The sequence below is a fragment of the Sturnus vulgaris genome, chromosome 9 (genome assembly GCF_052056855.1).
Source record: "Sturnus vulgaris isolate bStuVul1 chromosome 9, bStuVul1.hap1, whole genome shotgun sequence".
Lineage (NCBI taxonomy): Eukaryota > Metazoa > Chordata > Aves > Passeriformes > Sturnidae > Sturnus > Sturnus vulgaris.
This window is the reverse complement of record NC_142251.1, coordinates 22,365,574-22,381,213: the sequence shown is the minus strand read 5'-3', so window position 1 is coordinate 22,381,213 and position 15,640 is coordinate 22,365,574. Positions and strand designations below refer to the sequence as shown.

At 40.0% G+C, this 15,640-nt stretch overlaps 1 protein-coding gene across 1 annotated transcript; it reads right to left on the bottom strand.

Annotated features, from left to right (window-relative positions):
- Positions 1-4,007: 4,007 nt before the first annotated feature.
- Positions 4,008-15,315, bottom strand: ATP6V1G3 (ATPase H+ transporting V1 subunit G3). The gene is made up of 3 exons (XM_014883342.2): positions 15,019-15,315; positions 7,633-7,733; positions 4,008-4,445 (listed from the first exon to the last, which is right to left on the bottom strand). The coding sequence occupies exons 1-3, from the start codon at positions 15,098-15,100 to the stop codon at positions 4,272-4,274; spliced, it is 357 nt and encodes a 118-aa protein (XP_014738828.1). The 5' UTR covers positions 15,101-15,315; the 3' UTR covers positions 4,008-4,271.
- Between the last annotated feature and the right edge of the window lie 325 nt (positions 15,316-15,640).

Genomic DNA, 15,640 nt, shown 5'->3' with positions numbered 1-15,640 from the left:
TTTTCAATAGCTCCTGGCTCTGCACTGAGTTTTTGGACAGTCAGGGCCATGCTTTTTGCCCCAGAGGATGGAGAAGGTGATGATGAGATGCCACATGGGTACCATTCCCATGAGTTAGTCTTTTGGTGAGGACATCCTAGAATATGAGCCTGACTTGTGGCTGGGACTGAAGAATTGTCTCTTGATAACATTTGATTAGTCTGCATGCTGTTATTTTGAGAAAAAAACAAACCCGTAGTTGAAAGATGCATCCAGTTAAGAGAAGTTCCAGTTGAACATAATGTATTTCCATTGATGGACCACGGGGGAAAGGTTGAGTCTTTCTTTTGTAAGAACTGCTACTGTTAACGTGTCTTTAATTGACAGCAGTATTAGCTGCCAGGCAGTATGGCTAACAGCCAGTGCCACTGCAAATGATGGAAGGCAGAGCTTAACAGCCTAACAATGTCTTTATATTTCAGTCCCAGACACAGATTTGTACCCAAAGTTTGACACGGTCCCCTGCTGCAGGGATGCTCAATATATCCTTACACATAGACGTTTTTCCTACTTTGTCTGCAGTTAAGGATGCTTCTGAGCAAGAAAGTACAGATCTGCAGGTTCACATCTCCTGTGACTGTATGTCATGGCAGTCTGTTGTCACCTGCCCTGTGGTGGCTCCAGAGCTCTGCAATAGCAGAGCATCCTGTCCCAGCTCACAGGGAAACATTCCTTACAGCTCTGCAGCTATAAAATCTTTTAAGTCAGGAACTGAAATATTTTGTTCTGTTAAAACTTCATACACACACACTTATACCCTACATATGATGATTTACAAGAACAACTTATGTTTTACAGATTGTATGAACTTCCAAGTATATTTTTTATATGGAAAAATTTCAGTTAATATCATAATCCATGTAATGGATTAACATCTGGTTCTGATTTCCCAAACCTCAGCTTCCAAACTCTTCAGAAATTAATGGGAAAGTCAGTAGACAGCTTCAACACAGAGCATAGTATTAATTCTTCATGTCTGTTTCATTTTACTTTATTTAGACTTGAAAGATATTCTGTCCTACTGGCACGAGTTCAGAGATCTTCCCTCATCACCCATGAATGGGAACCACATCACTACATTCTCATATATTATAACTCAAAGGAGAATTTTGAGGGAGAACAGCCAGAGAACTTCAGCCCAATCCATGCCATGAGTTGTATAAAACAGTTCTTGTACTTTCCATTGGTAGGACCTTTTCCACTAGTTGCTTTTTGAGATACTTTAATCAGCAGATTTACAATTTATTGATTAATACAGGTCTTCATTTCCAGACAGAAAGAGCCTTGTTAACCCCTGTCTTGTAAGCCAGTGAAGAATTGGGCCAATCTAGGAAACACAGGTTTGTTGTTTCAGTCCTAATATGTCACACTGGGAGTTTTGCACTTGATTTCAATGGTAATTATGAATTAAAAGAGAAATATTTATATGAGTGGTATCTATATGTGGCTTTCTATTTCTTAAAATCTGTGTTGTGACATGTGAGATGTTGCCATTTTATTTGGCAACTGCATTGGTGCATATTAGGTAATGAAGTGTCAGGGAGGACTGGGGGGTCCTGTGGTTCTGGGAATATCCCAAGGAGATGAAACGGAATTTGTAATCGTCCCTGGTAGGTGACTGCTAATTCAGAGATGCAGAGTAATCATTTTTACCTTTCTTTTATGTATTTAAAAAAAATTTGAAATTAATTTTTTTTTCTTTTGCATGGAACAATTATTTGCCATTATCAGGAGTATGTAACTGTCACACACAAGGTATTTTGTGCACTTATAAACTCAGCATATGCTTTCTTGGCACCCCAATGTTCTATTGTTGCAGCTGGTAATTTATGCACTTCATTTAATATAATCTTGCCAAATTATATGAAGTCTAATTTGACCCTTACCTCTGTACATCTAAAACTGATGATATGACTAATTTTTTTTTGTCCAGAAGTAGGGCTGAATGTAGAAGAGAGTAAATACTCAGAGTGCTAAAAGCTCTCAGATTTATATCTCGAGATCAAAGACCGAATCTTATCAAATCCATTCCTTTTTCATGAGCAATAGCCAGGGACTAGCCACAGACATAATCATGTTCAAAGAAGTTTCACAGCCTAAGACTCAGTGTGTACCTCAGGTATGCAGGTGATAACAAGGATACAGGCAGGTCATGGCTGTGACTGCAGGGCAGAGGATATTTAAGTAAGAGATGTGTGCGTGGCCATGAGGACCAGAAGGGTACAGACAGCATTGAAGGCTTGGCAAGGGAAGCAGTTGGTGAGAGAAGACAGATTTTGGAAAGAATGAGGGAGAGAGGGATTGTATAAAAAGAAGCAGGGTAACAAGGAAGACAAACCTTTATTTCATGTAACTTGGGTTGCTGCCTCCTGAGAAGCTGCTGCTGGATTTTGATGCCCACCAGGCTGTGGCAATTCTGCCCTTACCATGGGGAGGGAAGGGGGGGGTGTTTTATCCCATGCAGCTGGCAATGGGAGCCCCATTGCTTCAGTTCTGCAGCTGAACCTGAGATATTTCTGTATGTTCAGAAGTGATAGCTGGGGGCAAGGGTGCTGAGGGAGCCCAGAGGGAAAGCAGAGAAGTCCTGAGCACTGCAGTGAGACCCTGTGAGGTGCTGATATCCGCTTTGATGTGTGTTTCACAGCTGAGCACTGCACTGGTCCTGTAGCATGACCCAAGCTGGAGGCATGTGCCCCTAGGTGTGAGGCAGCCCTGACTGCCCCAAGCTCTACAGGAAGGTGCCTCCATTGGCTCCTGCACACAGGCTGAGACTGGAGTGCCTTCATCCCCTCAAGTAAATCAGAACCTATCACACATTGATTCAAAGCACTCCTAAATAAATGAGCCTTTCAGCTGGTGTCAATAGGATTTCTAGTTTCTTTCCCATTCCTCAGCATCCTTGGCTCCCCAGAGAATATAATCAAGCATAGGAGACTAACAATCAAGGCTTGGAGATTTTTATGTAGTATCCAGGCACAGCCTTGAGGAATCATGTTTGCTGCCGTTAGGTTGACTACAGCTTTATGGTCATTTTACACATGACAGCACGTCAACTATGTAAACCTTGCTGGAACAGGAGATTGCCCATGACTAGCTGCTGTGAAACTGAAATGATTTGTCTGTGTCTATGTGGACTGAAAATCATGGCTATTGTTTGCTAGTCATTGCAATCTCTCAAGCTTCTTTTCTGACTGGGTGTAATTTTGTAGTGGAGACAAGGCATTAAAGGAGCTCACAGTGCAGGTGTGTCCAGGTCCCCACTTCACCAGTGCCTCCCATCTGACTGAATGGGCATCACCTTGAGAGCACAGATCATATTGTATTTTCCTAACTTCAGTGGAATTTATTCCAAGGGAAATCTGTGCTGTTGCAAAGGGAAGTATTCCCCCAGGTTGCTTAGGGTAACAGAAATGAGCTGTAGCTGATGCAATTTCTGCTGAATAACCTGTGGATTCAGGTACCCTTTAACATAACTGGTGTAGAGTTGGAGCCCTTGAGTTCCTGTGCTTTCAGAGTAAGTATAGAAAATAATAGATGTGCTAGCCTGCCCCTTGGATCATAGCAATTTTGTAAATAATGATTATGCCTGTTCTCATTTTTCAGCCTTAACAAAGCTATATAAAGTTTATGGTGTAGTTAATTTTAGGAAAATAATTTAAGTATGGCTTTAAAGCATAATTTTGTGCTACAAGTTAACTACATTTTGCTTTAAACTAGCATAGAAAAATTGAAAACCCTTTGACATATTCTTTTTGACCAAAATCAAATGTTCCTGTATGGTCCATAACCTACCACTCCATGTGTCACAAAGAAAACAGAAATGTTCCATTTTAGTTTTTTGTGATATTCCATTCCATGTGACTTGACGTACAGTTAAGATTAGGATAAACAGACCTTATGCAACATAACATCCAAGTACAGAACATTTTATAAGACAAAAGGAACAAAGACTCCCACTGAAAACCTGCTGGTGTCAAAAAATCATTTATTCTGTAGTTGTTGACTTGCCCCTGTCTAAATGACAGAGGCTTAGTTACAGGAAACAATATTCCAACAAATGCTTGTGAAACCCTGTATAATTCCTGTCACATCAAAAGCCTGTGTGGAATTGTGTGCTTTTTTTGGCTTCAGTGCTCTTTTTTTCTCACACATACAGAAACAATACATGAGGAAGTATGTATGCTTAACAAGAAAGAAGGCTATTTTTTACAAACACAGCACATCAATGAATTTTAAACTGCAGGTCTGAAGTTTGGGTGAATTTCAGGGCTGATGTCACATATTGTGCTCAAGAGCTTTTTCATCATGCTCTCCATGTTCTTGTGGTAGCTGCTCGTGAGGTTTCGGATGGCTTCTGTTGTTTGCTCTTCTATTTTGACAGAGAGGTTACCTTGGGAGCCCATTACCTGAAAAGCAGAAGACCTCTGACTACCTCTGACCAAAATGTGAGGTTATATATAACCATGTTTATTGTACTTTTCTTCATCATGTAGCACAAGCATAACACAAACACACCACAGTGCTTCCAAACACTGAAGGTTGGATCTGGTTTCAACTGTATGCATAAAAACAGGATTGAAGGCAACTCTCATATGCTCATTAGCAATGGGAATCTCCCTATGTAACTAAAGTTTCCCAGCTCGCTATGAGAAAAACATTGTGTATGTTTTGTCTTTTATATGGCTCATTTTAATTTGTTTTCTATTTTAATGACTAGTCAGCTAAGTTCTATCACTGTGTGCCTTCCTTTGGCCTCACTGAGAATGCCTGTGAGTGCAGCTAAGGACCAAACATGGAAAAGCCTTCCTGAAAATGCATAATTACAGTTTCAGAGTACTTGAAATGTCTTCAGCAGTTAGTGATGTATAACCCTCAACAGGCCTCAGACAAGGTCTTTTAATGTTACATTTTCTTATCTGGCGAAATACCAGACAGTTTCTGGCACAGTTAATATCAGGACATTCGCTTAGGATTTAATTGACTCTAGACTCACTGAACATTTTAGCAAGGTTATGTTATAAACAGATGCACACGTTCCAAATCTGTGACTTTGCTCCCTCCTCCCCCACTGCCCCAACATCCCTTGAATTCTTCCCTTATGGAAAAGTCCTTCAGATACCAGCAGAGAAATTGGTTTCCAGCTAAAGAATTCCATGTGGAGAGAAGACGACATTTCTGCATGCTGGCAGAATAAGAAAGGAATAAGTAACATATTGCTCTTGCTCCTGCCACGGTTCTCTGGGGTGGACTATCAGGTGGAGTTAACCTGGGTGTATTAGTGGGGTACCTAGAGCATGACCAGAAACAAGGGAGGGGTCACTAACTCTATTTTCCATGTGGTTTCAGCCCAACTTAGTCCTTAAAAGAAGGAAAAGCATCTTTGCATAAGCCACCTTCCCTGTTCCATTTATCAGTACCTGGCAACATAGTAAGATATTTGTCCATAATCCACATGTAAACCATTTTTCAATTTGGAAGAAATGTAGGCGGTAGACATAATATTAAGTATTGGGAAAAGATTATAATTTTCTATAATAACTATTTTTAGCTGATGTTTTATTTTAACTTTTAGGCAAGTTGCAAGGGTTGCGTGTGGGAAAGGTTGTACAGCTTAGACCAGATTTATGGAACTGAATTTTTCCACTGGGGAAAGTAACTTTCTAGAGATCCCAGATGGTTGCATGTTATCCAGCTACTAAGTACTTCTGAAAAGCCTCAAGAAAAGTATTATAGTTTTAAGAAGAGCCTCTGCAGACCTGCTTTCTCAGCTAATATTGTAATTTGAGATAGTAAATTCTTACTCTTCTACGTGTTTTTCCCTCTCTTTTTCTGCTTCTGAACTTGAGGACCTTTTTCTTGCAGAATGCAGGCATGCTCTGCTTAGTTTATGATTTCTGCTGACCCTGAAGGTTTGTCCCTTATTTTTCCCAGGTTTTATGCTTGTGTCATTTCAAAGCTGCTAAAATATTGCATTGGCTCAGAAGCCACAAAATTCAGAACTAGCACATCTCCAGAGTTAGGGGATCTCTGACACTGAGTGAAAACCCTATGAACTATAGCAAAATTGGTTTGAGATCCAGGCAAAAAAATTAGCATGTTTTGAAAATAGATTTTGCATATTGTCATTCTAACCTCAATCATTATTTTCCTGTTGCTGTTGTTAATTCAGGATGGATATGAAGCATTTCATAGTATGAGAAAATTTGTTTCTCTTTGGATACAAGTGACACAAAGTAAGAGGAAGAATGGCATTAAAGGAGATTGTGACAGAGAATTAAAAATACTTGTGCCCAAATACCTGAGAAAGTAAACTGAACTGGGCACCAGAGCTCCCTGTACACTGCTTTGCAGGAGCTCCTGACTGCGTCCCAGACACAGGTTAATAATGATGGCATTTGTCTGGGCAGATGAACGTTTGACATAATGGGGTCAGGGAATATGGAGGAGGACTGCAGTGATCTTGTACAACATGCTGGCATTTGAGCAGCAATATGTGCTCTGTCCTGCTCCTGTGAAACCTTCAGTCGACAAATAGTGGCCTTTCCCTGAAGCTTTAATTTGGTTGTGATGGAAAAACTGAGTTCACAAAAAAGCAAAATCTTTACTCTTCTGCTATCAAGATGTAGAACAGGAAGGCTTGACTGAAAAGGTCAACAAATTTTAGAGGTGTTTTTTACTTTATTTTGGTGTCAGTAAACAACTGAAATTGTACATTTGAGACACTGTGTGACAGTGTGTCTGGGGATTGGCAGGGTATGGTAGGGACTTTGTGTGTACAGATGTTCCTAAGGCTTGTGATCCCTGCTGGAAAGCATTTTATAGGAAGTGTGACTGAAATGACAGGTTTATAAAACAGGTTTTGTTTGACCTCTTTGGCTATTATTTTTTTGTGTGTGTGTGTGTGTGTGTCCATTTTTGCCTTTCCTCGTCTTTATATAATACGAACTAGGGGAAAAAAAAAGATCAACAATGTAGGAGGAAGGTCACCTGAAAAGAGAATGGTTTGTGAATTGCATGAAATACTAGAGAAAAATGCAAGATGCCATATATGTATGAAATGGCTTTCTTCAGATATGAAATTATTGAATCAGACAACTTTTAATTTAAAAACAGTGAAAAACTCCAAAGTTTTGGTGATTTTCAGTTTGATAAAGGATGCGGTCATATATAATGAAAGAGACAGCTGAAGTGGAACAGGAATGGAAAGAAACATTTTAAACTTTTGCTTTTACTGACACATCCAGCTTACTGAATCCCCTAGTCTCAGGACAGGAACTAGGTCTGTCTGTGGTTATAGAAAAAGGACCCAAAAGTATTTTCCTTAAGGGACATATGTCTTCAAAGCATAAACATGAACCAAATATGGAATCTGCAGCACTTTAGTGATGAATATCCACAACGTCTTCTACAAATGCATTCCAAGCCTATGAAAAAGTCCAAATGAAGCATATAGCCACTGTAGATGACACCCGTGTTTAATCAGTATGAGCACACTGGTTTGCAGGAGTCTCCATGTGATACTCTTGGAAGCAATCTGGCTTACCACTGAGCAGTTTGATATGACAAAAGAACATATGCAGGTTTCTTACTTACGTTTGTTTCCTTGTTTCTAAATTCCTTCTCCCTCTGCAGTCTGTAGTGGTCTATCTCAGCTGTGGCTTCTTCCTTGGCCTGCTTCAGCCTTTTACCCTTTCCTAGAGGGGGAAGAAAGAGGCATTTACTTCATACCATCCCATATCCCCAAAGATGAATCTCTCCAAATCAGAGATATTTCAGCTGGCATAGTACAACACTGACTTTGCTGAAAGTCTTGTCCATTGGATTTATTCAGACAACAATGGTCAGAAGAGACAAAGTGATTTACTTAGAATACTTTTTGACTGCTAACCAGTCATGCAAGTACCCCTCTTCTGAGACCAACTTCCTGTGCAGAAGCGCATATCAACTGAAGAGCTTCTTGGTTTGCTGACAACAGAAGTCTTTTTGCAAGTAGACGTCTTCCTGCCACACAAATGCATTTTTTTTCTAATCACAGCTTGGTGTTTAAATAAATATCTATCTTTTCTTCATCAGCAATAGTAGCAGCCAGATAACAGATTTTAGTTGTCACGGATGGGAAAAGACATTATTCTGTAAGATTTCCTGTATTGATTGGTTGCCAGAATCCCTTCATCCCACACCAACTGGATTCTGCTTAGAGCTGGCAGATATCCAAAATAATGCAAGATGTCTTAACCACTACCAAACTGAGTTGCAACTTTCAGGCTTTGTCCTTTTCTCCCCCACCCTTTTCTACTAACCTTTGTTAAATGCAGAGGTGAGTTATTAAGAGAAGGAGGTCAATAGTATTCTTTGCCAGTGCACAGAAACCATGAAAGGGATTAACATTTTTTTTTTCTTTTCCTTTTGAACAAGAAGGTGTTCTGTAAGATGACATTTTAGGGTGTAGTGGAAACTAGAGCCTTCCTCCTCACCAGGCTTACTTACATACCTAATTTTGTTGGCTGTGAATAGTTTTAGGTAAAACGCTACAGGCTTGCCAAATTAAGAGTATATAAGACATTGCAGGACTGGACATAAGGTACTTCCTGGATCTAGTAGAGTTGTCATGTAAAGAATAAAAGTAGATGGTTTGATGGAAATGTGATGTTTAAGGTTTTACATGAAAGAGCTGGCGAGCATGTCATAAAATCACTATGGGCTTCTCTGTCATTTATAAAGTTGGTAAAGTTGCATGGATCTCCTCAAGATTCTGCTATACTGCCTTTTGAAGAAACAGTAGTTTTCTAACTGTAAACCTCTTGCATGGAATGTTGGTATGTTATACTTGAGACACCTAGGCTGATACTGATTTTTGGGGTCTCTTGCTGCTGTACAGCTAGAATTTTAGGAGCAGGGGGAATAAGGTTGCTTCTTTTTCTTAACAGGAGAAACATCTTCAGTGGCTGAAAAACTGCTTAATTGCTTAAATTAGGATATCACAAGAATGTGAGTGTGGCGGCCTAGGCAGCTGAAAGAGCCATCTTGATCTCTTGTGGCACATTGATTTATTTACTTACGGTAACAACCTATTTAACACCACGGAGACTGAGCAATAAGAATATTTTTTTTCCTCTTAATTCAAGCATAGAAGACAAAAGATACCTTTTCTCCTTTCCTGAAATCCTAGGAAACAAGGAAACATTCTCTTTCTAGGCTAGGAAGAAGAGCATAAATATTTCTCATTTTCTTTCTCCAAGCTGTTACACTGCTTTAGTTACACCTGAGCTGGGCTTCTCAAGCCTTATTGGGTGTGTCACATAGCAACTTGCTCCCACTGAGCATGGCATCATGAGGAAGCTGAATCTTGGGAGGAAGACTGTTTTAATACATCTGAGATCCAGCAAAAGCCTGGGTAAAATACCTGATTCAGCAGGGAATTACTTCTCCAGCTGATTGCTCCTTCCAAAATAATTATCTGCAGATGGGCGAGTAGAGGCAGAAACATGCACAAAATGGGAATTACGTTTTAAATCTTGATTCCTGAACTGTTGGTTTTTGTGGGTGTGCTTATTGTGGAACCTTGCGTGTGGCATGTATACAGGCTTTTTACAGGAAGGAGCAGCCTACTGAGCAACTAGATAGCTTTACTGACTCCCAGTCCATCAGTGCAGGCTCTCTTGTGTGGGAAATTATATTTCTCAGAGTCCTTCTCCCACTGTGCTTATGTATAAAGGAGAGAAAGGCTGTTTAAAACCTAGTGGGTACTTTTCCAGAGTCTATATTTGTTTGAAAAAGGCTGATTTCCCCCAGCTTCTGCCACTCACTGTATGAAATGTTGTGCCTAGGATGAGTGAACTGACAGATCTGTGTAGGAGCCTGACGTAAGTCTGGACAACACAATTTGGGACCAGGATTAGGTCTGTATTTTGAAATTTCCCTTATTCTCCTCTCCAAATTTGGAGCAGATCAGCCTTTTGTAGAGTTTCCACTCTGTAGGAGTGGGGCTGGGGGGTGATTTTCTGGAGCTGGCAGTCAGGGGGAGGGACTACGATGAAGCTTTGCCAATTTCACCAGCTGAGGAACTGGATCTCTATAGCAAATTAAATTATTTCAAAATCAGTGGGATTTTAATTTCAAATTCCATCTGGGGGGCCATCTGTAGTAAATATGTTGCATATTTGGCCACCAGATAGATAAATATATCCATTTAAGATGCACAAAATGGAAAGAGATTAACTATAAAACAACAGTTCTGACAATGTAGATAGTGAACCAAAGATTATATATATACATTTGTGTCAGCTCTTGCCAGTGCTCTGGAGTAAGCACAATGCATAGGGTGTCACTGTAGGGTGGCAGCCATTTCATTTCTCCATGATGCCTTTAGGATTGGCACAGCAGGAACCTGCTGCTTCCTATTTAATTAAGTGGAAAAGCTGTGAGTAAATTACTGCTAGTTCAACAACGTTGTGGACAGAATCGGCAACTGCCAACATATGTGATGGTGCATATGCTGCACCTGATTAAGTTAAGCAGAAACTAGAGCTTAACCTGCTGTTCCACTAGAGACAAACCAAAATTAATTAATCAGTCTGTTGTTAACCACTTGTCTGCTACCGTAGTTGTGCAATACAGGACTGCCTTTTCAAAGCCTTACTGATCTGCTGGGTTGGGTTCTCTGCAGAGCACAGCCAAGCTGAAATCAATCCTTACACACTGAAGGGTGGCGGGGCACTGAAATTCAGCCAAAATCATGCAAAAAGAGGACAAGAAGTGCAGGAGGATGGGCAAACCAGCCTGGCCCTATGACATTTCCTCAGGATCACAGAGGTGAGGTACAAAAAGCCCCAAGTTTGAGGAGATTTTTGCCACAAAGGTCATGCTGTGGGGGCTGGCACTGCTGCTGGCCGTCGTTTCCCCCTTCCATCCTTGAAGATGGGGAGCAGCAAAGCAGCTGTGCTATGCCTGGTATCTTTGTCCACAGCCTATAAATTTTTAGGCATTGTGTTAAATTGGATAAATTTTTAAATTTGCATTGTATAGGATTTTCTTGCCTAACATGGGAAGGTGTTATTAGCATGGAGAAATGCTGTATTCTTCTTTCTAGGTATTTCTGTGATGTTAATGAAACACCTTGCTCTGGTTAAATCCACGAGAAGTGGTGTCTTTTAGGCTGGAGTTTTTTAGATCTTGCAAGAAAGACAGTAGGAGGCAAGAATGTTGCATTCCAGTTTGTTCAAACACTAATTCATCTTACTTTCCAAAAACTGCAATGCTAAAATTGGAGTTTTGTTTTCAAACATATCATCTAGGCTTCTAGCTGAATTTCTGCATAGAAATCAACTCATTTGAAGAAGTTGCCAAAAATTAATCGTATTTTCTTAAAATAGAACCATTTCAGTTGTCTTTGCTAAATTGTCTGGAAAATGAGATTTGGGGATGTGCATTCTGAGAAAACCACTTTGTACTTTCAATAAAATGGAATAGAAGCAGCTGAGCATTATGTATAGCTTTCTCAGTAGATAAAATATATCTTGGATGTTATCCAAGAGAGCGCCATGGATAAAATTCTGTTTACAATATCTTATTTTGATTAACATTTGGTTTTAATTTGATTTTCTATAATCTTTCAACCGAGCTTTCTTTTCATTAAGCATGAGAAATTCAAGGGAAGATATAAAAATTTATAGGAGAACAAGTTTTGCTAAGCCCAGTGTTCATGACACATTTGTTTCCCTTATTTTACCCAAAAGGATTTTCAGGAATTGATGTCTTGGCACTGACGCTGCTCAGTTATTCCTGGGATTCAAACTGTGCTTAAAGTAAAAATAATAGATAAAGCAGCACCATGTTCAAAAAGCTAAAGGATTGCAGACTGGTTTGGCTTGTGTTTAATCAACTTAATAATTTCAGCTTTGCACGTGTTCATTTAATAAATTATTAAAATATTAATAATTTTTTCAGGTATAAATGATATCAGCTAATGATGTCATGCCAGGAAAAAGGGTACTGAGCAAGAAGTAAGAAAAAGCATTTACAGAGGAGCTTTAGCACTATAATTTTGCTTTGTTTTGTGTGTATCAATATAATTTTATTTGCTAATTTTTTCAGTCATTTCAAGGCTTTTGCATTACCAACAACTGCACATATGTCAGCAAAACCTAGGCCCATTAACTGTTTATATACAACATTATGTGTGTTCACACTACATTTTGATTGGTTATGTGAGTATCAACTGTAAACACTGAAGGCTTTGCATCAGGGCAGTTTTGCCAGTCCCATTTCCTTGCAAATGCCTTTTCCTGGTGTGTCCCATGGACAAGCTGCCAGCTGATGTCCCAGTGTCAGCACAGCAGCCAGACCCATTGGTGCAGTGGCGATGTGCAGTGCCTACCTGGGGTGACAAAGGAGGTCACAGGGCTGGTGTGGCAGGGCTGGGAGGGTTCAGTGCTTTCCTGGCAGCCCAGACCTGCAGAGTGCAGGCCCTGGGCAGCAGCTGCTGATCCCAACTGGTGCTGGCTGGATCTGAGCTGGCCATTCTGGGCTCCTTGTTTCACCCAGCTGTGTGTGCACAGGTCAGCCAAGTGCACTGCACAGACCTGCTGCATGTCATGTATTGCCTTTTAGCTTGGCTTTTTCGCTCAGAGACAAACTCTGCAATCCTTTCTCTTGATCTAATTGCAGAATCAATGTGGGGAAGAGACTGCTGAAGTAATCCCTACTTAGAATAGTCAGATTTTCCTCTAAAAGAATCAATCCCTTTTGCCCTTGTCCCACAGTATTCCAGTTATGCTGGCATAGTTATCTAAAGTGGTGTAGTGACAGTGCTATGAAAAATACTTAAATTAGGGACAACATGAAAATTTAAAAATTTGTTTTGTAGCTTCACTGCAAACTTCTTGCAATGCTGACTATAATGGTTGTCTAGCTATAATTATGCTGGTAGATCACCTATAATGCTTGGTTTGGCACAAAATCCAGGGTGGATTTATTTAAACTGTTTGCCCTTGATCTGCTAATTTTGGAAATTCTTGAGGCTTTCCATGGAATCACACAAAACTGCTGAGGCTGGAAGGATACTCTCCCTGATGGAAGCAAGGGCAGATTAGCTGGGGCTATATCCAGTGGGTTTTAAATGTCTCTGAGAATGGAGATTCCCCAGCCTCTGGGCAGCCTGTTCCTCTCTCACAGTCACTGGGTTGTTTTTCTTATGTTTAAATTTGGGTATTGAAATTTTAATTTTCCTTATTCATTTTTTTATGCAAGAAAACTGTGGCCTGAAAAGTAATAGAAAAGAAATCCATAATGATGACATATTTTTACTCTGAATAATTTTACTGATAGCAAAATTCTTAATATCTATTTTTCTGTAGCTGGTTAATAATTCCTACTCTAGTGTGTTAGTGTTGAGGTAAACACTGGAAGTGGTTTAATTCAAGTTTCTGACTCAGAGGAGTCTGAAGATACTTTATCTGTAAGAAATCCTGTTGTTACCACACCAAGTGAGGCTAAGGTGATGACAAGGGAGTGTGTCTTTTGCAGAGTACAGTAAATGTATCCATAACTGTGTCTAGATTCTGCAAGACATTCATCTTTGGTCATCACTTTTACTTTATAATGATTATTTTCATTTTTGGAGTTCCTTTATTTATGAAGCTTCCTTTTTAACTGACTGTTATAGAAAAAGCTAAAGTGACTCTTCTGGTTTTAAACAAACACAAATGAAATTAAAGCAACAAAAAAACCCAAACCAAAAGTAAAGGGTAATCCATTTAAGCTATGATAGTTAAAGGCCTGATTCTGCAGTCTGTGTTCAGGCCAAACTCCTTCTCCTTCCACTGAGGCTGTGTCTTTCCAGGTCGTGTGCTCTCTTTGAGGGAGCAGTGTGTTTTCTCTGCCCTACATGAGAAGGGAAAAAACATCCCTCCCAGAGCTCCTAGTTTGGCTGTGTAAGAGGTCAAAACGCTCAACTATGACCTCAACTATCCCTTGCTTTCAGGTTTCTGCCTGAGAGAGTTCTGTTTTATGAAGGCAGGAGGATTTGTTTTAATCTCTATTGTGTCTGCAAGGCACAGGCAGTGGCTGGGTGCTTAGGGAGGGGAGTTGCCTTTCTACTTATTCTTGTGTGCTGCTGCAAAAATTGACACATCACACTAAAAATTAATGAACACACAACAATGCTGATTCACGTGTAGAAAAGATATGGAAACAACACGAATTATTCTGTTTAGCTTCCATTCCTCCCTGGAAAACAAAATATATTCCTTTAATTGTGCTCTTGCTCCACATGACATCATTGTCATCCATTTTCTTTTCATTCTGCTGCTGGTTTCTAAAGCAAGATCACTCCAGAAAACAGTATTAATGTTTCAGTGCTAGTGCAGGTCAATGACTCGTGTGGTTGTACCTGCACTCAGGAGAATAATTGTACCATGTAATAAAACTTCTGTGAATGATCTATTACAGTACTGAGAGTGCTCATGGTTTTACTCTGACTTTGATTACTATCAGGGTGCTGAAGTCTCCTCTTAGTTTTCATATAATTTTTTGAAGCCCAGCTTCAATTAGGAGACAAGTTAGTAGATTTTGCAAGTAAAGAGGAACACTGAAAAATTTTAGCAATATTAATAAAGAAAAATAAAAAGTTTGGAGTCTGGTCCTCTGGAGCTGGCAGCCAAAGGCATGTAGGACTTTAATTTAAATAGCAAGGCAGTAACGACATTATCAGCATCGAGATAAAGGAAGAACAAATGCAGCTGACAGGATGAATATAACAAAGAAAATCTTTTTTAATGTAATAAGGCATGTGTACACATACACATAAGCACACGGGATTTTAAGCAAACTCTGAATGTGCAGGTTTCAGTAAACGCCTGGCTGCAGCCAAGGCACAGCACTAGTGCATGTGTACAGAAGAAATAATCTTTTTCTGTGAGCTACTGTAATTCTGAAGGGCTTGCACTTGAGAAGTACAGTAAAACCAGGCCAACTACTTACTTTTTTTGGCTTCCTCCAGTTTGTCCTTGGCACGTTTTTCTGCCTGCAAAAGCTGCTGGATTCCCTGAGACTGGCTGGTCATGCTGATTGCTGGGGCTGGTAAACTTCTGTGGAGACTGGAGCTCAGAGGGAGTTTTATACAGCTGCCAGGCTCTTCCTTGTGTTTTTTGTTCTGTGTGTTATTGCAACAAGCTTCCAGATTGTACCACCCCAGCCGGCCGTGCCTGGATTGCTGCTGGGGCACAGGCCTGGGAGTGCAGTCAGGAAATCAGCAGCCAGGCTGAAAGGAATGTCCTCCTTTCCTCAGGGTCACAGAGAACTTGAAGTGTCTGAGTAACACACTGGGGGGAAAAAGAGCACTTCAAATGGCTTGTATTTGAATGGGGAATTTTTTCTCTATTAAGCTCTTATTTCTGAAGCAGAATACAGTTAATCTTGTCTAGGAACTGAGGGGAAAAATATTTTCTTGGCATTTCCTTTTAGTAAAACTTGCCCTCAAAGTGAAGAATCAGGCTCAGTCAACAATTAATTTTGGTTGAACACCAAGAACTGCTTGTAGGCTTCTGTTTAATGTTACTTTTTAACACTACTTTTAGTGTTTTCACTTAAAAAGAATTCAATA

Coding starts and splice junctions, on each gene's coding strand:
- ATP6V1G3 (XM_014883342.2), bottom strand. CDS start 15,100: ATGACCAGCCAGTCTCAGGGAATCCAGCAGCTTTTGCAGGCAGAAAAA. Junction 7,734..15,018: donor ACTGGAGGAAGCCAAAAAAA/GTAAGTAGTTGG, acceptor TTCCCCCTCTAG/GAAAGGGTAAAAGGCTGAAG. Junction 4,446..7,632: donor TTAGAAACAAGGAAACAAAC/GTAAGTAAGAAA, acceptor TCTGCTTTTCAG/GTAATGGGCTCCCAAGGTAA.